Genomic DNA, 24,035 nt, shown 5'->3' on the forward strand with positions numbered 1-24,035 from the left:
GTTTTTCCCATACAAAAATGAAATATACATAAGTTTCTAGTTTTATTAAGTTACTGTGTCATCTCGCTGTACTTCATAATTGGGGCTGACCAAAGCAATGGTTCACTTAGTTTCTGGAGTGCCGCATTTTCTGTGATCTTGAGAGAAAGGTCTTTAATTGTGGCTTTCTGCATTTTGTTTAAAATCCTAGTTGGATGACTTACCAGAGAATTCTCCAATCAATATAGTCCAAACTCCAATTCCCATTACAACCTCTGTACCAAAGCGTGCAAAAAGTCAGAAGAAGAAGGCCTTGGCAGCAGCACTTGCAACAGCTCAAGAATATTCAGAGATAAGCATGGAACAGAAAAAACTCCAAGTGTGTAGCACCGCCCTCACCCCAGTAGTTGGTAAAGAGGAGTATCAGTTAGCTGTTGTTCCTCTTTATTCTGTAATAGCAAGAGTATCTTTGTAAAGTATGTTTTGCAGGCATTATTTCTTCGTATTTATCAGCATGTGATGTTAATGTTATAGGAGGCTTTATCAAAAGCGGCTGGAAAGAAGAGCAAGACCCCTGTTCAGTTAGATTTGGGTGACATGTTAGCAGCTCTTGAAAAGCAGCAGCAAGCAATGAAGGCTCGTCAGATCACCAACACCAGGCCTCTCTCGTACACAGGTATTTCTAATCTGCTTGATTATTGCTAAATGCATTTTGTGACAATATAAATGTGATTGATCCAAGCACCTTAAATATATTTTTTTTTCTGCCAAGTTTGTTTTAATATAAAAACCTGGAAAGACTTTCTTAATGCATTTCTTGAAACATTCACCTGTGCTACCTTCCTCTGAGCTGCAATGTGCAATTCTGAAAGTCCATGTAGAATGGAGGACAAACTTCTCTTAGAAGGCCTGCTATTCAAAACTCAGGATTCATGTTCTTAGAGTAATTCAGTGCCGAAATTAATATGTGAAAAGAACAGTATTAGGTCAAACTGAATATCTACTATAAATATTACAGAATTCTCTTTGAAAGCAGCTTAGAGAGGATACCTGTGACTATCATATAGAGGGATACCTCTCCAGGATATTCTTCCCGCCTCTACTGATTATATTTCAGGGCCTCCTAACTCCAGGCTTTCTCTAACCAGATTTGTTTCTTAAACTATCCATCGTTTCTGTCACATGCTTTTACTGTCTGTAATGTCCGATGACTGTGAATTCTGCCCTTAATGCGTGCTGTGTGGAGAAGCTTTTCCTTCTACTGTGATTTTGGAGTGAGGGTCAGGGATTTTTTTTTCTTGTGCTTCACTCATAATTTTGCTAGCTTTCCTAGCCTTTGTGTTACAAAGACTGAGCAATAATTCCCTGCTCTCCTCCTCTATGATTCTTAGAGGTCTGTCATCTCTTTTCTAGTCTGAATAGTCCTAGTCCAGTTAGTTATTGCTTCAGATAATCTGTATCACTTTCTCTGTACCTTCTTGTATTTTTAGTGTATCTTCTTGGGGGGAAAAAAAAAGGAATATCAGACGTGTACAGAATAATAAGTTATAGTTCCATCATGAATGTATGCAATGGCTTAATTACACTTTGTTGTCTGGTTTTTTTTATCAACACAACATCAAATTAGCTTTTTTTAATGCTTACTGCTGAATACAGAATTGAGATTTTTGTTGTTACGCATTATAACCCATGAATCTCATTCCTGAGCAGTAGCATGTAGCCTAGAGGCCATCGTTATGCACATAGTTACCGTTTTTTCCTTCTTGTGTGTTGCTTCGTTTACCTGCTTTGAGTTTCAGCCGTGTTCAAACATTAATTCAAGTTGGCAAGGTTATATCAAACAAAGCTCAGCAAAAAACAGTTGGCACTTCCATTGGAGGCTACATTTGTTTTATTCTTTCTTGCAGAAGGTACACTTAACTACATGCTGCATTCTCTCATCTCTTTTGTCCTGTCAACTAATTAAGTCTTCAACAACTAAAAATCAGTGTTTGGATAAATGTCTGCAACTTGTCTTACTACTGTCACCTTACTAATAAAGCTACGTGTAGTCACTTGAGAGAGATCCTTTACTAATATTTAAGTAATTCCTTTCCTGGAATCCATAGCTTCCTAAAACATGAGGCTAAGCTGAAGAAAGCTTAAAACCATCTGGAAGCAACAATATCTGATGATGTAATTTTCCTGTCATTATCAGCTGCTTTTTTTCCAAGGAAGGAAAACGTAGTTTGAGAATTCATCAGTGGAAATTCTGAAAATAGTGTTGAAGTAAAGCTGACGTGTCTTTTGGTGAAACTAATATCTTTCTTGCATTTAGTTGGCAGTGCTGCTCCTTTTCATACCAAAGAATCTGTCAACAGAAAGTCCTTAACAAAGGGACAACCATCTATGGGCTGCCTTAATCCTTTGGATTCAACTGCCCCAAAAGTGAAAAGAGGAAAAGAAAGAGAGATTGCAAAACTGAAACGCCCTACAGCGCTTAAAAAGGTAAACATGTCAACCCCTGACACTCTTTACCCACACTCATACTTCAAAAATAAAAAGTGATGTTTTCTTTCTTGAGAACTGGTGACCATGAGCGTAGGGTAAGGGAGCCATGATCTTCTGCTTTGAGTTCTTGTTACTTTACGTGACTAGATCCAAAGGACAGGACACGAGTGTAACTTTTATACCCCCATGGTACAATGTAAGAACTTATCACAATATGGGCTGCAAGGACTTTTTTTAAGTAAAAACACTAGGACATATGGAAAAACTTAGATAGTTTTTTCATGTTGTTGAATCCTAGTTTGTAGTGCAATGTAGTATGCTAACCTAAAATTTTCCTACTTTTTTCTAGAGATGAGTGTAGATCTTGAAGTAAAACCACAATTTTTAATTGAGTACATTTAGAAATAATTGGTTGTATATATCTGTATACATGCACACATAAAGTAGGCTTCTACACAGAGACTACAGTACATGTGGAAATCAGCAGGTAAAATAAAAAACCTAGCCCTAAACAGAAGTGTGAAAGCCTTTTAAAAAAGTGTTAGTTGCCTGTACTCAGACACCACCCTTCTTGTCAAGATCACTTTAAGACACAAGCAATTAGAATCTGGAAAAGATGTGTTGTCTTTGGCTAAGTTGCTTTTTTTTTTTTCTTTCCCCTCCTCCGCAATCTTTTTTTTTTATTTTTTTCCCCCTGACTTACCCAAGATCTATTTGAGTTAGAGAAATTCACAGCTACCTGTTCAGAATAGTTTTCCAAACTCTGTTGTCAATGCCTGTATGTGGTTATTATTTGTCGTAGTAATACCAGTATATCTATGGCTACTTACCTTGCACTTCCCTTTGTTTTGTAGAAAGGATTCTGTCTATTGTGGTGCTTCACAAAGATGGCTAGTATTCTTGCATAAGGCAGTTTGTGGTTTTGGGTGTGTGTGGTTTTTTGTTTTGTTTGGTTTGGGGTTGTTTTTTTTCCAGGAATGGGGATGAGGAATTGTTAATGAGTTAGTATTATGTATCGGGAGCTGTGAAAATACTTAATACTTAACAAACTGTTGGAAGCACTATTTATGTAGAAGTATGAGAGCGCTGAGTATGCCATCTGTAAAATGCTGGAATTAAATACTGTTTGTGATCAAAGAGGAAGCTGAAATAATTTTGGGGTTTTCTATCCTGACATGAGTATGAAGGTTCAAAACAACTTGGTTAACTTTATTTTGTGTTATGTTCAGTCAAATGGACGTTTTTCTTTACAGGCATCTCTACAATTTTGAGATGCTGATGGCTGTTGATTTTGTTCCTAGATTATTTTGAAAGAGAGAGAAGAGAAGAAAGGCCGTTTATCAGCTGACCATAGCCTTTTAGGATCTGACGAGCAGAAAGAGGTTCATATAAACTTGACTGCTGATCAGTCTCAGGAGCTGACCTCTCAAGAAGGTTGGTCTGTCTCTCATCCCCCTTCTTTCCCACCTCTAATTGTGCTAATCTGGTTATTTTAATATTTCTTCTTTCTCTTTTTATGCAACGTATTTTATTGATGTTACCTTTTAACTTTTTTAGTATTATGAAATACTAGAAACTGGAACCCTCTTCTAAAATGTCTTGTTTGTCCCTCAGATGTGGAAGACTCTGGCAGTATGGATTCTAAGTACATAATGTCCATACAGCTTTTTAATGCCTTTCTCTTGAGAGGATGTTCCCAGCACATGTCAGAATTGACCGCGTTTTTGATAAGCAGACAAAATGTGACCTATTCTCAACCATGTCATGTTGATTATAGCGCTTTTTAATGATGAGCCTACAGAAAGATTTCTGGATATAGAAGTCGCAAACTGTAAATAAGATTTTCCAGTTTGAACACTCTGGTAAAGCAACTGCAGTGTCTGGACTGTGGATTTGCAGGAACAGCTCTGAGCAACTGGGAAACACCAAAGAATTTTCAATGTCTTTGATGTGTTTGGTGAGGGGGGTGGGTGGGAAGGAGGTATCTATCAAGATTCCAGATGTAGTACTTAAGAACTTTTCTTTGGAATGACGTGCCTGACTGAAGATAATTGTGAAAAGCCTAAATATTCTAGGCATAAATTAGTTAAATATTATGTATATCAACAGTAAAGAATTATTGGAAGAAGCTGTAGCATTTTGGCAGGTTTTCCCTTCTGTTCTATCCATTTCCCAAACTAAGCTTTTGATATTTTTTTAATGAGTTTTGTTTTTCTTTCCTTTCAACTACCCCTCCAGGGAAGAATACTGTTTCGTGTTTTCAGAATGTAATTTGAAAAAGGCAAGGAAGTGATACGTAAGAAGTGTGGTGCTGGTTTTTTTAATGTGAAAACGTCTTTGTATTTTATAACATTTTAAAATTGTCTTTCAGAAACTGGACTAAGTATGCCTAGTGATACTTCACTTTCGCCAGCAAGTCAGAATTCTCCATACTGTATGACTCCAGTGTCACAAGGTTCACCTGCTAGTTCTGGAATAGGCAGTCCAATGGCATCTTCTGCAATAACTAAAATTCACAGCAAGAGATTCAGAGAGTAAGAGTTTTGCATTATTAATATAAATTTAAGGCTTGTACTTCAGTCACTCTTGTCTTTTAAGTGTAGATAAGTTTAGTAGACTTAGGAAGAGTTTAACAAACATAAGCTACCCTTTCATCAGTAGAAGTTTCTGCAAGTATTTTATCTTCTTTTTTTTTTGCCATAGATGGATTGCTATGTATGTGTGCGTATATGTACATACACCAATGTGCGTATATAAATATATGTCCACGCATGCACTTTGGACTCTCTGTGGTTGCTGCAACAAATAAGCTAGGTGGAAGTATCCGCTAAAAAACAGGACTTACATACACTTTGTCTGGGAAAGGAAGGAATAATTATGAATGCTGAAAATACTGTAGTAGTCACTCCTAATACAGTACTGCTTTTTTTAGTTAATGTATCTTTATAGACTACCAAATTAAGGAAAATAAGTTACTTGTCACCTATTGGAGTATTTCTTTGTAGCTTTTAATATTCTTTTTGACCAGCTTCTTGAGGTAAGGGATATTACCGGAAATAGGTGTGTATTTTTAACTTACAGTATACAGTCTGATTTCTAAATCCTTTTAATAATTTTAATAACAATTTAATAACTGTTCTGAGGAAGTAAAGTTATTTTTATTTGGTAAGAGAAAAGACTTGCTGGAATAGCATTGATATTGTGCTATGCTAATATTAAATGTTTTTTGAATTGGCAGATACTGTAACCAGGTTCTGAGTAAAGAAATAGATGAGTGTGTGACTCTCTTACTGCAAGAGCTTGTCAGCTTCCAGGAACAGATTTATCAAAAGGATCCCATGAGAGCTAAAGCAAGGAGAAGACTTGTTATGGGGTTGCGTGAGGTTACTAAACATATGAAACTAAACAAGATCAAGTGTGTAATCATATCTCCCAACTGCGAAAAAATCCAGTCAAAAGGTATAAATGATAAAGCAAGTGGTGCACTTAACTGTACAGTATTCTTGTGCTGATTAGCAAGGTTAGAAGTGTGTTTTAGTTGCTATGCACGACATAACACTTCCAGAATCAATTGTGTAATTGCCACTCCACATTAATTCTTTTCTACTCCATTCTGGAAGAAACTTGTTCACGAGGGGTGAATAGCTTAAAGAAAAATACATATTGTTAACACATACAATAGACTTCAATTTTCTTCCGTTCAGTCTTTGATACACCTAGAGTTCTGAGCTCTGGGTGCTCTTAAGGAGGATTCCTTAAGAGGAATGGGAATTAGTCAACCAACACATTTTGCCGCAACTAGAAATGTAAACAGAGGCTTCCTGAAACCTCCTGAAGAAGGAAGGAAGCTTCTTTCTGCTCAAGAAAAGAGCTGTGAAAAACTCTGATTTAATTTGTATGTAGGAGTAGTAGAGAATGCAGAATATCGCCTTGATCTGTACTCACTCACTATACTTGTAGCTTTTTATCCTGTGTAGCTTTTTATCCTGTAGGGCATAGTAGCTGGTGATTGTGTGTATTGCAGTTTTACTGACTAATTACGATTAAAATGGGATAGAGAGTTGTATTGCGCTGTACTGTGACCGTAACTGACTAGATGTCTATTGAAAATTGCTTTCTTGAAGGTGGACTAGATGAGGCTCTGTACAACGTAATAGCCATGGCACGGGAACAAGAAATTCCTTTTGTCTTTGCTCTTGGCCGTAAAGCTCTTGGCCGTTGTGTGAACAAGCTGGTTCCTGTCAGTGTAGTGGGAATCTTCAACTACTCAGGTGCTGAGGTGAGTAATTCCATTCACATAAATGGCTGGAGTAAACAGTTATGTTCCTTGTACTTACAAATTGATCTGGCATGGAGAGCACACCTAACTAACATGCATTTGATAAAGGCCCTGACCTGATCTATAGTAGGGTGTGTTTTTCTTTTAAATTCAGTATTTACAGAACTGAGAGACTGTGGTGAAACGCTTTGGTTGCAACACCTCTATAGCTTTCAGGTAGACTTAAATGCCATCTGAAATTCAGTACATCTCCTCAAAGTTGTGTAAACTTTGAGGAGTGGTGTTTTTATTTAATACAGAGAAGAGCTAATTTAGTTGAAGTAAAGGTATTTTGGTGTTAATAAGCCTAAGACTCACTATATGGTATACTTATGACTAAAAGGAATAATTTAAAGTGAAAATTATTGGTAAGAATTACTGATTCTAAAAACTACCTTCATGCTTAGGACCTATTTAATAAACTGGTGTCGCTGACTGAAGAGGCCAGAAAAGCGTACAGAGATATGGTTGCTGCAATGGAACAGGAACAGGCAGAAGAAGCCTTGAAGAATGTCAAGAAGGCACCCCATCATATGGGTCATTCTCGTAACCCCTCTGCAGCAAGTGCTATCTCATTCTGTAGTGTTATTTCTGAACCCATATCTGAAGTGAATGAGAAAGAATATGGTAAGTGCGTTAAAACTGACTTTTGTAATTAGAAGCTGGAATTTCCAAATGCTGCTTATTGCAAAATGGAGCTAAAAATACAATAGTTATTCATAACTTAAAATATTCTACAATTGTCAGGGATAAGAGAAAATTGGTTAGTCTTCAGGTAGTTTTTTAAGGACATGCCCCCATTTTCATTTCTGTTCCTCACAAGCGTTAACAGTTGCCTCCACATCAGTGGAGGTGGCTTCTTCAGTTGTATTGAACTGGTATAGAACTGGTACCAAACACAGAGCTGATTATATAATTGAGGAAGAATTAATGACAGAGTAAGAACTAAATTATCGAGGTCTCTGAAGATGGGACATGTAGCTTAGATTTAGACACTTGAGATGGCAATTAATGATTCTAGCGTGAGCAAAAGGCAAATTTATTTATTAGGTTACTTAAGCCCACATGACAGAGGGGATAAAAGGGAGAATGCTTGTTTGAAGTCAAGACTTATCTTTTTTTAAGTCTTATGGTGAGTTAAGAATACTACTGTCTTGGTTTTAGTGAAGTATTTTGTGGTGTCTCAGACTTATTTCATTTGTTAAATGTTTTTAGAAAAATCTTTAAACAGATGACTTAATACTGTGGCAACTTTCTGCTTTTAGTTCATACTTCAGAGTAACCTCTTTGACTACACTCACTGTTAGATTTGGTGCTTTCATAGTTTACACAGGAAACTAAGTGCACAAACTTTCAACTGTGCAATGTCTGGTTTAGGACACTGTAAAAACCCAAAGTTATTAACAGCCTTTTCTGTTATCTCTCCCTTTCCCTTCTTCCCCCTTTTCCTAATTGAAATTTTTCTAGCAAGCATAGAATAATATTAAAATTACTAGCTCCTGTTGCTATTTAAATAATTCTGGGATGTTTAGGAGAAATATTTTTATATAGAAAGACTTCATGTTTCCTACTTAAACTTCTTTTGAAACTTGTAGAAACAAACTGGAGAAATATGGTGGAAACATCTGATGGGTTGGAAGCCTCTGAAAATGAGAGAGAATCCTCATGTAAGACAGCAGTACCAGAAAAAGCTGGTAATGGTCAAATTGAAAAAGCCACTCTTAATAAACAACCACCTCTGGCTACAACTGGCCCTACCTCAGCAACAAATCATGGAAAATCCACACCAGGTGACAAAGATGAGGTGAAACCAGATGACAATCTGGAATGGGCATCACAGCAGAGTACAGAAACAGGATCACTGGATGGCAGCTGCCGAGATCTTTTGAATTCCTCCATGACCAGTACCACCAGTACTCTTGTACCAGGAATGCTAGAAGAGGAGGAGGAGGAGGAAGATGATGATGATGAGGATTATGCCCATGAACCAATTTCTGTAGAGGTTCAGCTTAACAGCAGAATTGAATCTTGGGTTTCAGAGACGCAGAGAACTATGGAGACTCTTCAGCTTGGGAAGACCCTTAGTGGTGCCGAAGACGACAATGCAGAACAAAGTGAAGAGGAAGAAATAGAGTCTTCTGAGCAGGCTGATCCAGTCACTGATGGTGAGGAGTGGACAAATGATAAGCATGCAAGTAACACTCAGCATAAACCCACCATCTGCAGTTCTTTGAATAAGGAACACACAGATTCCATCTATATGCCGTAAAAATAAGCAGGAACTCAGGAACTTTTTAGAAGTTATAGTAAAACTAACTGTTGTAAAGGTTGCAGCCATTATTTCGTATGCTTCATCTCAACATTTTGCACTGTTAAACATTTAATATGTATATTTAATTCACAACAATATTTTTGTAGTTGTCTGTTACTTGTTTGATTTAAAAACTAGCTTAGCCTTTAATCAGTATCTATTTCCCAGAATAGAAACTGTGTGGAAAATTTGTCAATAAGTATTCATTTGATCTTTTGTAAAAGGAAACATCTCTTGTAACTGACCAGTTTTAAGCAAAATTATTTTAAGATGTGACTGTTTAGCTCATTTTCAAACAGATAACCTACATTAAGACTGACGGATTACCAACACTCTACATTGGTGTTATAGTGTTATGCCAGACACATCAGTGTATTTGGCTGTGACTTTTCTAGTTCTATCTAGAAATAAATGTACAACTTTGGTTCTCTTTAAAGCAAAGCTAGAAAACCCCATTTGCAGTCTTGATGAAACGCAAATAGTAGAGAAACCTGTGTGTGATTCTTATGCTAAGATAGATGCAGCTTTTTAGTTGGTCTCAGTGAATGCATCGTTTAAAAAGCTGCTGGTAGTTGAGACAGCTACAACACGCTATAACAATTTTGATTCCAGAAAACCTTTAAACCAGAGGGATATGATTAATGTTTTGGGGTTTTTTGACAAGGTAGAAATATTGCATTGAAAAAAAAACACAGGAAAGAAAACAAAAATTCCCCATGCGCTCCGCAATTGCTGTCTGCCAAACCACACGAAGTGAATCATTAACCATAATCCCTATCCAGGACTTCTGGTGAACTGAGGACTTCCTCTTTCTCCTGTCATTTACCTCAGGAATGCTGGGTTGCATATTGTAATCTACATAACATTGCGAAAAGCAAGAGTAATCCTTTAACACCAAGTGTGAATGATACGGTGGCTCAAGGTATCTACATGTTCGTGTGCATGCTTTGATCCTGGCCACCCTCATGTTGAGTTCAGGATGTATCTTAACAATTCTTACTCAAAATGTGACCTCTTCTTGTCTGTTCTGACAGTTGTAGCAGCTTTACGAGTTGACCTCTAGGATAGAAAAGGAAGTGGTTATTCCAGGAAAGGAGGAAGTGCCCTGTAGCATGGGGAGGTATTTCAGTGGTTCAGAGGTAACAAAAATAGCCCTTCCTGAAATACACATGTTGCTAGAGAATTGTTTTGTTCTGAACATTCAAGTGAATCCATTAACCGATGATGAATTCATTTCAGATTGAAGATGGAGTATGCGTCTAAACCTTGCATGTTAAGGAGTCTGTTTTCCATCTTTGTCTTGTATTGGTAAGAGATGTACTGAAACTGCCAGCAGCAGGAGCTTCACTACAAGGGTAGCCAAAGAGTAACTCACATGGATAATGCTTTTATAGCAAACATGTTTATTTTAATTCCACTTCATTTTTCTTGGTCACTTGTATCAAAATGCATAAAGTCCTCTGGGTAGGTTGAAAACCACAATAAATGAATAGCTTAGGTATTTAGTCCACGCTTACTAACATGGGACCAACACTTAACAGTACTAGTGATGCTGGCATTTTAAGTTGCACTGGGAAAATAAGACTCCAGGTTTAGAAATAATCTACCCCTGGGTTTTTTGGATGCTAATAAGAATAATAGAAACTGTGTATTATGTAAATAATGCTTTGATAGGTCTAGACATAGCAAATGCTATGTAGATAAGCAGTGTAGAGAGCTGCTAGGACAACTGGCTGTTCCGTGTCACGTTCTTCGTTCCTCAGTGTAATCTTCCTAGATGTTAGAACAGGCATTTTGTAGGAAAACAAAGACTAAGGAATGATGCCTCCTGAATGTTAAACCTTTTACTGTATGTATGGCAGATTTCTACTGTCCATTTTGAAAGAGTTTTTGCTTTAGGAAATGATAGGTGTTTGAACTGCTGACAAGCAAAACTTGCCCTTGGATGTGTAGGCACGACTTGACCCCAGCTGAGATCAGTGTGTACACTGAGGGCTAAACTTCAACAGAACATCAAAAAACAAAGGTGTTTGTAACTTTCCTTTTGCTTTTTCAGTGCCAGTGATTCAAATAACTTTTGATCTTGAAGTATTAACATCAAAGGCGCATCTTTTTATATGTCTTTTCTGAACTTGGACTGTCATTTTAAATTTTTCTGACATTTATATCAAAGAAGTCTTGTAATATTCAGCCCACTATTTAACTGCAATTTTGCTACAGGTTTAATAGAGTTCTTGAAGGTGATATAGCACTTCTAATATATCTCAATTTGCCAGCAAATAAGGAACTAGTCTCCTTTTAAAATGTGGCAGATCACCCTTAGAGGAGCAAACTGAAACTGAGCAGAGGAAACCAGTTTTAGTGCTTCCTTTTCGATAAGCTGGGAATGAGCAATAACTGTGAGAATGAAATTGCAATTCCTTTAGGAGTGATCCATTTGCATCTAAAATTGGGACGTTCCTTGCTACTTGGAGCACTTAAGGAGAGTATCTCACTGTGGTAATTTTGATTCTGTTATCACCAGAATTTAAAAGGAAAGCATAAAATGTTTTGCAATACCATGATTTTTTTTTTAAAGTAGCTGGATTTCTATTTCAGTATAAAAGTATGCAGTTTGTTATACAAGTTGTTACTGTCCCCAAGAAAAGATGTTTCTGTAGTTATAGGTGTATAGATATTTTTGTTGTGAAAATTATTATTCAGAAAACAAATCTACTTTTCTTAAGACATTCTTTATAGAAATGATTTCACCACTTAATTTATCTGGTAAAATCAAAAATAATGTATCTGTGGTAGGGATAGGGATCTTTAAAACTGATAGAGGTGGCTATGTGTGCAACCTATTTATAGAAATAAGTATCTGTCAGAATAATAATAATAAGACATGGATTACAAGTATGTAAAAGGAAAACAAGAACTTTTGTCCCTTGGTTGGACCAAGTGAAAATGTCTGAGTGATGTTAAGGGCCTGATTCCGCTAACACGTGCGCAAGAGCATTAGTTCCACTGGCTTAAATTTGGTGGCCTGTTTATCTGCTCAAGTTGTGTGCAGGTAGTTGTAGGACTGGAGCTAGACGGTGACAGTGGGTATTGACCTGTGTTTTAAAAATTAATTCTAGAAAATGTTAAGTAATGCAGTAATGCATTTGTTGGTGTTCTTCAGGTAAAGATAAGAGGTGTCTTCATGCTCGTTGGGGTGGGTGGGAGCTCACACAATGTGATTCTGTCCGGTTCTTTAACGTAAGCTTAAATTTTAATAATGTTACTTTAAATACTATGTAAAAAAGTATTATTGTTTGAAAAGCTGCTGTTTGCTGAAACTGTCATTAAGTATTTCTTGTGAAGTTGTGCCAACTAATGAAACTGTTGAGTTGATTTCAATGTTAGCCATTTAAAAATTAGACATGACGATTTGTTAACGAAACTAAAACCAGCAGAAGCAAGCCATAGAAACCAGTAACGTGGGTTTTCTGCCCACCCTGCCACACATGGAAGGAAATGTGAGAATGTCTAACCTGAAACTTCCACGCCAGTGAATGGTAACACTGAAAGGAGAAACCCAGTTGGCACAGCCCACCTTCTAAATAAATAGTTCATGTATTTTACTTTTAAATAGATTCTAATAAGGAAAGCTGTTTAATCTTTCATGTCTTAAAATTTATAGTAATATCTAGGTTAAAGCATTAGAAAAATCATTATGAAATATAATATGAAGGGGTTTGTTCCATTTCTTTTTTGCTGTATGAAGGATAATTGTTCTGTCTGCCGTACTTTTTGGAGTAATAACAGCTTTTTTGCACTATGTAAATACTAGTGGGGATTCTTCCATAACTAATAAAAAATGATTGTAGAAATTTATGACTTTAATACAGTGATATGTTTCTTCAGAGCTCCTTTATCTTGAGTTTGTGATTGCAGATGCTGCCCAGGCACTGCAGGAGATGGAAGATCTGTTTTACACTGTACTTGGCCACAGTGTGGAGAAGCCATGTGGTGGCTCCTTGCTGCCGGCTGCTGGTTCCTGGGCCCCAGCTCAGAGGTGACATCCAGCGCAGGGAGCTGAGCCCCTCCAGTCACCGACACTGGGTGGTCACTGGGAGAGAGGCTGAAGAACAGAATTAGCTGAGGATTTTTCACACGGAGTCCAGGTCGCTGGTGTCATGCACCATATTAATGATGACCAGAAAAATACTATGTAGAAAAAAACCCACTGTTCTTCCAAGAGCGTGGGACTGAACGAGGTCCAGAACATTGAGTTGGAAGTAATATTTACTTAAGAGCAAATCAGTTAGAATAACTGCAAGCACCTCTGAAAACTAGGTTTTCTTGCATGCTGCTGATGTGTGAAAATGTGGCTTGACCTCCTATTGTTATCCTGCTGCATGAAGTCACCTTTGGAAAATAGCATTAAGTTCTCAGCATGTTGTCCCCTGTTCTCCAGTGACTCACTGGTAACTGCTCACACTTCCGCAGCTCTAGTAACAGTGTCATTAACTGGTTTTTGCAACTCCCACGTGTGAGAATATTTGTAGCAATTCAAAAAGGATACAGCTTCATCCTGTAATTTTGAATTTTCTATTTATGTGCCTTAACTTCATGTTTCAGTTCTGCTATTGCAGTTGTCTTCTGTTGAAAGTGCTTCTGTTACAAACCTTGCTTTGTAGGTGCTATCACTTACTGTCAAAATTACTCCTCACATCTGGAGTTTGCTGGCGTATTAACCTGATGAGAATTTTGGAAAGTACAAATGAAGTAGGTGGCACTGTGTGACTTGTGCTAGGGAAGTGACAAGAAAATTAATTACCCCAAAGCCTCACAAACTGAAATTTCCTCTGCATTTCTTCACTACTTAAAAAATGTTAACCATTTTGTAGTTCCCTTGAGAAAAGTTCCTTTTTTCTATTGAGAGTTCTTTAAATAACACCATAGGCAGCGCTTGATGTTTTGCATTACTGCACACACAGAACCACGAGAAAATAATTGCTTCTGCCGTTGCTGCACGGAGGTTTGTGCAAGCAGCACTGGCGTTGCCTGAGCTCTCAGATACCGGCTTTGTGCTGGCAGGACTGGGAGTTACGAATCTGCATGTCTGTATTGTGCAGAAAGACTCCAGTCAAATTGCACTATTTAAGCAACAAAGATAAGATCATTGTATAAAAGTCAGCAATTTTTTTAACAGGTTTTTTAAAAATATTTTTGTTCAATACTGCTTTAAAAAAACTCAACCAACCAAACAACCCCACCAAACCTAAAGGAGATGATGCAACTACAACCTGTTTCCCTTTTGCAGTCTCTGACAAGTTAGCAAGCAGTAGGAAATGCAGGGAAACCGAAGCTGGAATATGCTTCTTGGCAACAGTTACAGGCCCCTGGTACGCTGGTAGCTGTTAAATTAGCTTTCCACTGCTGCTGGGTGAGCGCTCTTGCAAGGCGGATGTGTGTGGGTGTCCGGCTGGACGCTGTCTGAAACGCCCAGCTATCTCTCACAGTGGTGTTTTCCAAGGATAGTACTTTAATGAGTAAAGAGGAATTCAGTAATCGTGTAACTCTGATAACAGACTTGCTCTTACATAAAGGGAAATGGGAGAGGGGGACGGACTAAACTGTTTTTCCTGCAGTTCTCTGTGTGGCAGCTCTGCTTGTGCTTGGGTTCCCCTGGAGACTGCGCGGGCTGCGATAGCACCATGCACGCAGGCAGCGGTTCGGTCGGTGTTTATAGGGAAAGGCAATGTAGGTCCATGCTAAATTTAAAACAACTTTGTGTTTCTATAAGGCTTCGTGCCTGTGTAGCAGGTTCCTAATCTCTTGCACAGTTATGAACCAACAATAAATATTGTCACTCTAAACTTGTGGGGGTTGTGTACACTTTGAAAAATAATTGTGGTAAAAAATCCTCCTGTTCCATGGTGTCTTTCAGGAAAAAAAAAAAACCTTAACATAAGTTACTTGGAGCATTAAAATCTTTAAAATGCATTTCAAGCAAGGAAAGGATACACTTTCAGATGGATTCTGCCCCTGAGAGTGTTGCAGACTCTTGTGGGTTTTCCAGCTGAAGTTGAGAAGGTAACCGCCACTCTGTCATCGACTGTCTTGAGGAGCAGGTGAGCACTGCAGAGGTGAGAATGTTTGGCAAAAAAGCTGTGGGCAGCAAGACCTGGAAGAAGCTCTTGCAAAAACCTTAGGGAGGAACATTGATTGTAGAGAAAGAGAGTGAATTAACAAAGCAATTGGAAATCCCCTGATATCACAGTTTCCTTTCTGACTTACTGCAGCTAAGTCAAAGGCAACCATCCAAGGATGGAAGCAGGAGATGCTGAATGAGGGTACGTCCCTCAGTGTTTCCTTGGATCTCCTCTGCACAGCTGAGGAGCCACTGGGAGAAGTTCAACTGTTGCAGGACTTATTCTTTTCAATTTTTTTGCTAGTGGATTGCCTTATAAAAATATAGCTTGAAGCTGAATGGCTGGAAAGGATGTTCCCTGCCAGCTACTGCATGGGTACCACGCTCTGTGAAGCCAGTAAAGCATGACTGCTCCCAGCTTCCTTTCAAGCTGACTGTAGTTTTGTGGTGCTGTTGCTGAAACTTGTTTCATGTGGTGGGTAGTTCTGCAGAGAGGAAGTTTTAGGCTACTTCAGGCTGAAAGTTGTCTTTGTATCCCTTCTGCTGCAGGACAGTGCTTGCAGCCAGAGCCAGGCACTAAATGCTTAATCTGCTGCTTTCAGCACTTTGTGGAACAAGCGACATCAGATGATGCTGGATTTTGCTCATGGCCACTTGTCCTCCCTGCAAGCGGTGCTTAGGCGGCCACCAAGCGCTACTGTGAACGTATCTTTGGGCTCTTGGGATGCAGCTCTCCTTTCAGAAAGCTCTGGTTAGGGCAGTATGTTGCTTTCTGATGGCTTGCAGTGGCTCTGACTGTAGCTCTGAAGTGTTTGGTTTGTCCTTGTCAAGCCTGCGGAGGCTGGCATCATCCCCCTCACAGAAGGGACAGCTGTGGCACAGGTCTCCTACGCTCTGCTGCCCGCCCGTGTTCAGCTCTCACCTCACAAGTGCTGTCCGTAGCCTGGGGCACACGAGCTGCAAGGACTGGCTTTGTGCTGGCTGTTGAGCAACCTTCGGGCTCTGAATTTTGGCTTCTTGCACAGGAGTTTCCAGCTCATTTCTCTTCCCCCATGCTAGGGGGCTTTTCTGGTGGAAAAGGCAAAGCCCAGCAGTGTTTTGAAGGAGGACGAGGTGGTGGTGTGGCCTGGCGAAGAGGAGGTGAAAAGGGTGGGAATAAAGTATGTCCAGCTGAGCCTTGGTGTATGCTGTGCTGGGTCCTTCCACTCACATGATCAGCTGCAAGGATGTGCCCTTCACCTCGCCGGAGCAGCCCTGCATTCCGCTGTCTTCTGGTTGCAGTTTTGGACAAAGCGGCCTTGCTGTGAGTGGTTAAACTGGGCTGAGCCAAACACAGCCTGGTGCCTGAGAAGGAAAATTGCAACTTGCCTGTAAGACACCCTAGGACATGTTTTCTGGGATGAGCGCTGTCCAGAGCTAGAACAGGAGAAAAGCACTGACAGGCTCATCTCTGGCTTCTGTACCCAGGGACATGGCAGCACCTGTGCCTCTGGCCTCCTCAAACCTGTTAGCTCTGTGCCTTCAGCCCCTGCAAAGACCCCTGACTCTCCTGAAAAGTAGGAGGTGGGCTGCAGTTGCCAAATATCTTAAAACATAGAATGGTTTGGGTTGCAAGTGACCCTAAAGAGCATCTAGTCCAATGCCCCTGTGCTGGGGAGGGACACCTTCCACTGGACCAGCTCGCAATAGGCCTGCTTTTAACTGGTTCGGAACAAGGACAGTGTATCCATAGGAGATAAAACAGTGAGATCAATTCAATATGTGGGAAAATACATTTCTCTCAACTGAAATGAAGCAGTGGCTGTGCAGGACTTTTGCTAGTGCAAATAAGCGTGCTCCAGGGCTTCCCAAAGGTACTTCCCAGCACGCTGCTGGTTACGGGGTTTTCCTGCTGTTCTGAAATATTTTGTAGCGTCAGCCAGGCATGTCAATGAGGAAGGAAGGCGATCAGCTCAGTGCACCTTAGCGTGAATTAACTCTGCTGTTGCTATTTGTACAGAAAAGAAATTTCCCCTATTTACGCTGTGTTTTAACGGGAAGGCTGAGCTCTGTTGTGCTGATTGCAAGAAGCACGTAACAGTTTCCTCTGGGCTTCTGCAGGAGTGCAACTGCATTTCAGGTGTGCTCTGCAGATGGGTGACAGCTTCGCTCCCTGCACTGCCCACACACGCTCCTGGGTCAAGACTGCTGAGCCGGCTGCTCTCTTCTAAATTGGTCCTCAATTCACTTTAAGCTCTCCTGTCGCCAGCGAGCACCACATCTGTGTGTCCTGGCCCCGGTGCTGCAAGGGGAGCGTGGCACTGCCTGCCTGCTAGAGCTGTGTTCCCACAGCCCTAATCTGAAACGGTGTCACTCCCAAGGGTGCCCAGGGACTCCTGGCACCCCGGGCTGCTGCTGCTCTTACTGCTGCAAAGGCTCCCTGTGTTGACAATGGAGATGTGACTGCTGCTAGCTCGCTGCCTTCTCCTCTGTAACGGTGCTGCCCCATCAGCGTGGTTACCCCTGCTGAAGCGCCTGTCCCCTGCGACAATGCATGACCAGGGGCTGCTCGCATCAGTTTTTTCATGCATCATATTTGAGACTGAGACACTGTTTGGGCTGTCATCAGGGTGTGATGGAGGGTTTGGGTGCGATGAGGCTGGTAACACAGGGACCAAGGGAGGTTTCGGCTCGTAACTGTGCACCCGAAGGGCATTCCCATGTAGCCTGAGAAAAAGCATGGCACAGCCCTGTGGCGGTGCGCACCGTCGCGTGTCGGCAGCCACGTGAGGGGGCAAAATGACTTTTCCCTGTGCCTGGCTGGAGCAGCAGTGGGCAGGTGGGCAGCGAGCTGGGGCAGCTTCCTGGGCCCCGAGCACTGTAGACAACGGGGAACTCGAGCTGGGAGCAAGAAACACAGGCTCCTTTCAGGAGGTATACAAGGCTGTAGGCTCAGTTTCGCCAATGCTTAAAGGAGCTTTGTTCTCTGTGCCGGTTAGAGGCTGATTTCCCAGTATCTTAAACAGAAATCTTGTTTTTTAGCCCTGAGAAAAAAAAAAAGCTTTTTAATTTACAAAGGCATGACATTTTTCTTTTCCCTCTTCCCCCTCCCCACAATGGCTACTGTTCGTTGGACAATGCCACTCTTTGCTGGGTTCTGCTCTCAAGCTTGTATTTCTTGATCGCTGCTGAAAACAGAGCTTGTCACAGTTGCGTTTTTCTCTGGAACTTGCCATAAAACACCAGCTATTCTTCACCTCCCACACCGTAATTGCACTCACTAGTGTCTGTGAGCTGAGAAGTGTGGGTTAATGTACTGGCCCCCCTCGCCTCTCTGGGGAAGCCCCTCCCGTGCCCTTCTGGCAGCTGAGGAAGGTGACAACGCTTTGGCTATGGGGCAGCAGGTGCTGCTGCCACGCAGGGTTCAAGACACAGCTCCTGGGTGATTAGTGAGGGACAGGCCACTGCATCATTGCTTCTTTTTCTTGAAAATGTCCCTTTTCACCACACAGTCCCCTCAGCCCTTTTCACCTGCCAGCTCTGGTACCTGCAGTAGGGCACAGTGGGGATGGCATCTCCTGGAGGGTCAGCACGGACCCTGTGCCCCCCTCTCTCACTCCTGCAGCTAATGAAGGCTCAGATTGCCTCCGGAGGGAGGAGCAGCTGGCCGGAGGGCTCAGGACCAGCATGGGCCAGAGGCAGCCCACGATCATGAACTGGTCTCCACCTGAGCCAGATCATGGGGGAGCCTGGTCACCAAGCCACCCTTTCCTGGTGCCATCATCTACGCCGAGGGGCTGCTGTAAGGCAGGAAGGCCCTTGCTGTGTGCTGACAGAAAAGGTGGGAAGGATGGTAAGGCTGGGCTTGCAGGAAGAGGGAATTGGGTTTGTCTGGGTGAGTGTTTTTCCTGGTAGTGAAATCTGGGAGGTCCCGCAAGACCTGGGATACTGGGGCATCAGTATCTCCCCAAACACTGGTGCTCGCTGTCCCCTCTGTGGCAAGCACAGCTTGCTCCCCACTCCGCTCCCTCCTCTTCCTCTTCAGCAAGGGCACTGTGGCCTCTCCAGCCCTCTGGTGTCTTCCAGCTGTGTCAGTATTGTGTTCTGGTGTGGCATCAAAATCAAAGAGTTCAAGAAAAATATTCATGCTGAATATTCTGTGCTTTATGTACAATCAACAGTGCTGCTAATCACTTCTGAACATTTTCTATCCTTCTGTGCTCAAAGCCATCATTAAAGCTTTGTGAGAAATTAGTCACTCGTCTTAACTTGTGGCAGGTCCAGGTTTTGCCTTTGAGTTTGATTTTGTGAGCAGTCTGAGCATCCTCCCCCAAAAAAAAGGGTCGGTTCAAAAGCAACCACTTCCCCTTTGGGCCATGTTTCACCAGCAGAGCCTGGGCTGGGGCTTTTCCCTGCTTTAGTGTAGCAACGATCGCAGCTTTTAGGATTAATATCAGCTTTGACAGAAGAGGGGAAAAAAACCCCAAAAAAGCAGTGGCTGTGCTGAGCTCCCTCTGTGTCTCCAGCGCTCTGCCCGGGGTTTTCTCCCCCCGCCGCAGGCAGGGCAGCGGGGCCGCTCCTCCGCCACCGGCGGCCGGTTTGCAGCAGCGAGGGCGAGGAGAGGATGAGGCCGGTGTGCCCGTCAGTGGGAGGAAGGCGAACGCGGCACGGAAAGCGCGACGAGAGAAAAGGCCCCCGCTACCGGGGGGGGCCGAGGAGGCCGCGACCAGCGCGCCCCTCCCGCCTTGCCGGAGGAGGAGGGAGGGGCCGGGGGGGTTTGGGGGATTTTCGGTACCCGGAGGGCCCCCCCGCCCCCCCATTCCCCCCGCGCGTGAGCCGGCGGCGGGCGGCGATTGGCTGCGCGGCTGCACCCCGGGGGCCGCCGGGCCGCGGCCGCCCCGCCGAGCGCCATTCACGGCGCCGCCCGCCCGCACGCGCCGAGCCCCATTCACAAAACCAACTTCATTCATAAAAGCGGCGGCGGCGGCCGGGGCTGCGGAGCTGCTGCTCTGCGGGAAACGGACGTTCCCTGGTTTCTGGAGCGTGGTGCTGAAGGGCTTCCCGGCAGGAATTAGCGAGGCTGACACCGAGAGCTGCCGGCGCTGCTCAGTGGTCTCCCTAAAATACCGGGTCCGTGCCTGACCGCTGGCAGGAGCTGGGATGCTCTTCTACTTGCGGGCGGCCGACGGTGGAAACGCGGGAAGCTGGGCACCTTACTGGTCTGAAAACGCGTTCGAGCTTGTCTAGCTCTGCTTTGTGTGGAATATGCAGCGGCCGGGACTCCGCGGCCGCCGGTGAGTCCCCGGAGCTCGGCGGGGTTTAGTGCCGGGAGCGAAGGCGGGTTTGGGTACCGGCTCTCCAGCTGGGGCTGCGGGACCGCTGCGGTGCTTCCCCGTGTGCTGCATTTATTCCAGCTTACAAAATACTAGACGTCACGTCCATGCAGTTTTAAGCCTCGTGCGTTGAGGAAAATAAACCACTCGAGAGGGAGTCAGCAAAAAGATCCAGCAGGTTTCTGTTTATAAAATGGTTTGATTTGCTTCATTTCCATGTACTTTATCTACAAGAGCCAATTTATGCAAGCGTACCCAGGTACAGACCTGCCAAGGCTATGAGAGAACGCAGCCAGCAGAGCCTCAGTGGACACATCCTGTATGTAGGGTTATTCCGACATCCCGGAATGCTGCACAGGGCTAAGTACAGCCGGTTCAGGAACGATTCGATAACATCCCTAGATGAAGGTACGCAAAATACGTCTTTAAACATCAAAGGTTCTTCCTCCTCTTCCCACTCTTCAACACCTAATTTACTGACGGAAGATGTCTCCTTGGGGCCGCAGGACGCCTGCACCACCCTGTGCGCGCTGATCCCCCGGATGGCTAACATCAAACTCGCCAACCCGTCAAATCTGCCAGGGCTGAAAAGCTTCTGCCTGGGATCGAAAGAGGTGCCACGAATTAAACTCACAGAGTGTGTTACCATCCCGAGCAGCCCAACCTCACCTGAGATCAGCTGCCTCTCAGCTTCTTATCCACAGCCCGACCTGGACAAGCTGGCCCTAACCGCAAAGCCGGTGGGCGACTCCGCTGTACGGGGAGCTGAGGAGGTCACTGCTGCAGGCAGGCAGGACAGGAGCCTCGTGCAGAGTGGTGAAAACGTGGGGGAGCCGGGAACGACCTACGGCGTGCGGGTGAGTACTGCTCACAGCATTTCCTTTCTCTCACAGAGCAAACCACGCAGGCAGCGGCAGGCTGACCGCCGTGTTCCCACTCCTGGAGCCAGTGCCCCAAACCACTGACTTGTCCTGTATATTTCCAGTCTCCTGACGTACGTAGGGCTGTGGTGTTGAATTGAGGGAGTTAAAAGGACCAGAGCTGCTCCCAGAGGTAACAACATCCATTTCCAGAAGACTATCTTTAGACTCTCTGAGGAGCACAGCTGAGCTGCAATTCAGACCGGAGTTGCTCTGGCCTGAAATGCATGTTGGAGGGAGCAGGAGGCCCACAAAAATGGTTTCCCATCCTTTGCAGAGCAGCTCTCAGGCACTAGGTGCACACTGGCCCACACCGCTGACGTATTTGTCACGAAGGGTGTGGGAGAGCTGCTGGGATCATTGCTGCTACCAGGAGCAGCTCTCCCCTGCATCTCCTGCCCTGGGAGGTGAGCAGGCAGGATGCAAAAGCCGCCCTTCTCGTTTGATGCTGTAAGGCTGTGTCTGGATTTCTTGGTGATGATGATGTACAGAAAAACCTGCCTGTTTCTTCAGAAGACACCCTGAAATAGCCTTTCTGGGTATTTTTCATGTTGTGAACATCTCCTAATTAGCAGTCAGTGGCTGAGACGAGACCATGCCTCCTGGGATTGGTGCTTTCACTCCCTCCACCCCTGGGAGCTTTCTAATTTTCTTTTTCTCTCTGGACTTTATATTTCTGTGGCCAGACCTTGCCGTTTGCTAGCCGTTTCTTCCTTCTCTATGCACTGAACCTCTGACCCTGCACATTTTAGTGCATATGCTTCATCTGTCAAAAGCACTCCTGGGCAAAATGTGCCTGCTACTTGTGTGGAGGGGAGCCAATGCAGACCAGGGGGAAATGGCAGAAAAAGCTGTTTAAACCTGCTTCAGAAATACTCTTGTAATGGCCAGACTGGCCAAGGGCTCCTGTAGCAATTGCAGCCCTCCTGCCTGTTGCTGACATGCAAGGAGCAACCTGTACAAGGGGTTTTTTACCCGCGTCTCTTCCTCATGGTGGGCTACAGGTGAGGTGCTAAGAGAGTCGGGGTGGGGGGTGGGGATAGGTGTGTAAGCTCTCAGTTTGGTGTACAGGAGGCATCAAAATATGCCAGAAAGAGTAAAAAAGCCATAAGCCATGCAAAATTTGTGTCTCCCACATGATGGTTCACAAGCAGGAAAGTCTAAAGAAAGATGCACGGCTAAGAAAAATAAATCAATGCCTTTCCAAATGCAGCAGAAGGGCAGGCAGATCAGAAGGGAGAAGAGCAGCATGGGGAAATAGCTGTGTTCACCTTTCCCCAAGCAGGAACGAGATGCCTGCCTGGCATCCAGCAGCGGAGGCACGGCTGGATTGGTGGGACGTTGGCTGAAAGGTGACGGTGTGCCAGCATGGCACTGGCCGCTGTGAGCAGAGCTGCAGGAGGTCGCGGGACACTCACCTGGCTCGCGGCAGGTGGAGGGAGGGGATGCGATATGTCATCGCGCTGATATGGACCCTTTTATATTTACTTTTCTTTAAATTCTCGTACTGACGTGAGCAGTTGATGTTTTGATACGAGCAAGCTGATAAAATCAGTGAATGAGCCTGCAGGCTGTGACTTACAGTGACAGTGCAAGGGCCACTGCAGCTCCAGGCGCTACGCTTTCGGCCAGCCTGCAGAAAAGCCCACGCTGGCAGATGGCATCGCGATGCCCAGCACCCGCCATGCAGGATCGGCCTCGTGTGCTGTGGGTTGAGCAGTGCCTGATGCCGTGGATCGTAATTAAGGCTTTGAAGTACCTACAGAGATACAAATACTGACATGTTGATGCTTAAAGAATTCAGTTTCTGACACGGGGAGGAGATGATGAAGCGCAGGGGGAATTTCCCGGGTTTCTGTTGTGGCCCAGGGCGGAGAGCAGAGGCACTGAGGTGTCACCGTCGGGGAGCACATGAGCGAGAAAGGCAGAAGAAAGAGGAAAAAAAGAGAAGGACTTGACAGGAAGATTGTGTGAAGTGGGGAAGGGCTCATCCCCTCCTGCTGCTCCCTGCGTTGTATTTCCGGTATGGTTTTCTGCTGGTCTTTCTGGAAATCTCCCCATTTCATGGGGAATGTCTCTGAAGGGGAAGTCACTGTCAGGAGCCTCCCAATGCAACAGGGAAATGTTGTTTCCCCACTACTGTTGCTCCCGCAGCTGTGGGCCTGCAGGAACCAGCCCTGGGAGAGCTGCAAGAGCATTGCTGATGTGTCCTGGCCAAACTCTTGGTGTTTTTTCAACCAGCCCCTTTAATAACAAGCAAGTTGGTAAATAAGCATCCTGGGGGTTTTGGGGCTTCAGCGTCAGAGCACGGACAAGGTGCTCATTTCCCCAGGGACCACGAGGCTTTGGGAGCTGCAGTGAAGCCTCAGACGGGCTGGGAAGCAGCCAGGGGTGCAGGGCTGCAGCGTGGCAGCGGTGTGGTGCAGAGGGATGGTCTTGCCCAGAGGCAAAGCAGGGCTGAGAGGCTGAGGGGCAGAACAGCCATGGGAGCTGCCCCCAGTCTTTACCCCAGTCCTTACCCAATCTTCCCAGTCCTTCCTTGCTTGCCCTGGCCCTCGCCCCCCTTCCTGTGGTGTTTGGAGAC

At 43.9% G+C, this 24,035-nt stretch overlaps 2 protein-coding genes across 3 annotated transcripts in view; both read left to right on the top strand.

The window, feature by feature from the left end:
- SECISBP2L (SECIS binding protein 2 like) overlaps positions 1 to 12,956 on the top strand; it is a 30,664-nt gene extending 17,708 nt beyond the window's left edge. For both annotated transcript variants that reach the window (XM_086757228.1, XM_086757227.1), the window contains exons 10-18: positions 191 to 358; positions 514 to 655; positions 2,297 to 2,466; positions 3,771 to 3,903; positions 4,841 to 5,003; positions 5,708 to 5,928; positions 6,594 to 6,748; positions 7,195 to 7,414; positions 8,383 to 12,956. In XM_086757228.1, coding sequence (XP_086613354.1) covers positions 191 to 358; positions 514 to 655; positions 2,297 to 2,466; positions 3,771 to 3,903; positions 4,841 to 5,003; positions 5,708 to 5,928; positions 6,594 to 6,748; positions 7,195 to 7,414; positions 8,383 to 9,056 — 2,046 coding nt within the window. In that variant the 3' untranslated portion in view covers positions 9,057 to 12,956. The remainder of the gene's footprint in view (positions 1 to 190; positions 359 to 513; positions 656 to 2,296; positions 2,467 to 3,770; positions 3,904 to 4,840; positions 5,004 to 5,707; positions 5,929 to 6,593; positions 6,749 to 7,194; positions 7,415 to 8,382) is intronic.
- Positions 12,957 to 20,153: 7,197 nt separating this feature from the next.
- SHC4 (SHC adaptor protein 4) overlaps positions 20,154 to 24,035 on the top strand; it is a 33,282-nt gene continuing 29,400 nt past the window's right edge. Inside the window, exon 1 of the mRNA XM_010130467.2 lies at positions 20,154 to 21,388. Coding sequence (XP_010128769.2) covers positions 20,810 to 21,388 — 579 coding nt within the window. The 5' untranslated portion in view covers positions 20,154 to 20,809. The remainder of the gene's footprint in view (positions 21,389 to 24,035) is intronic.

Source organism: Chlamydotis macqueenii, chromosome 12 (assembly GCF_036417535.1).
Source record: "Chlamydotis macqueenii isolate bChlMac1 chromosome 12, bChlMac1.mat, whole genome shotgun sequence".
Classification (NCBI taxonomy): Eukaryota; Metazoa; Chordata; class Aves; order Otidiformes; family Otididae; genus Chlamydotis; species Chlamydotis macqueenii.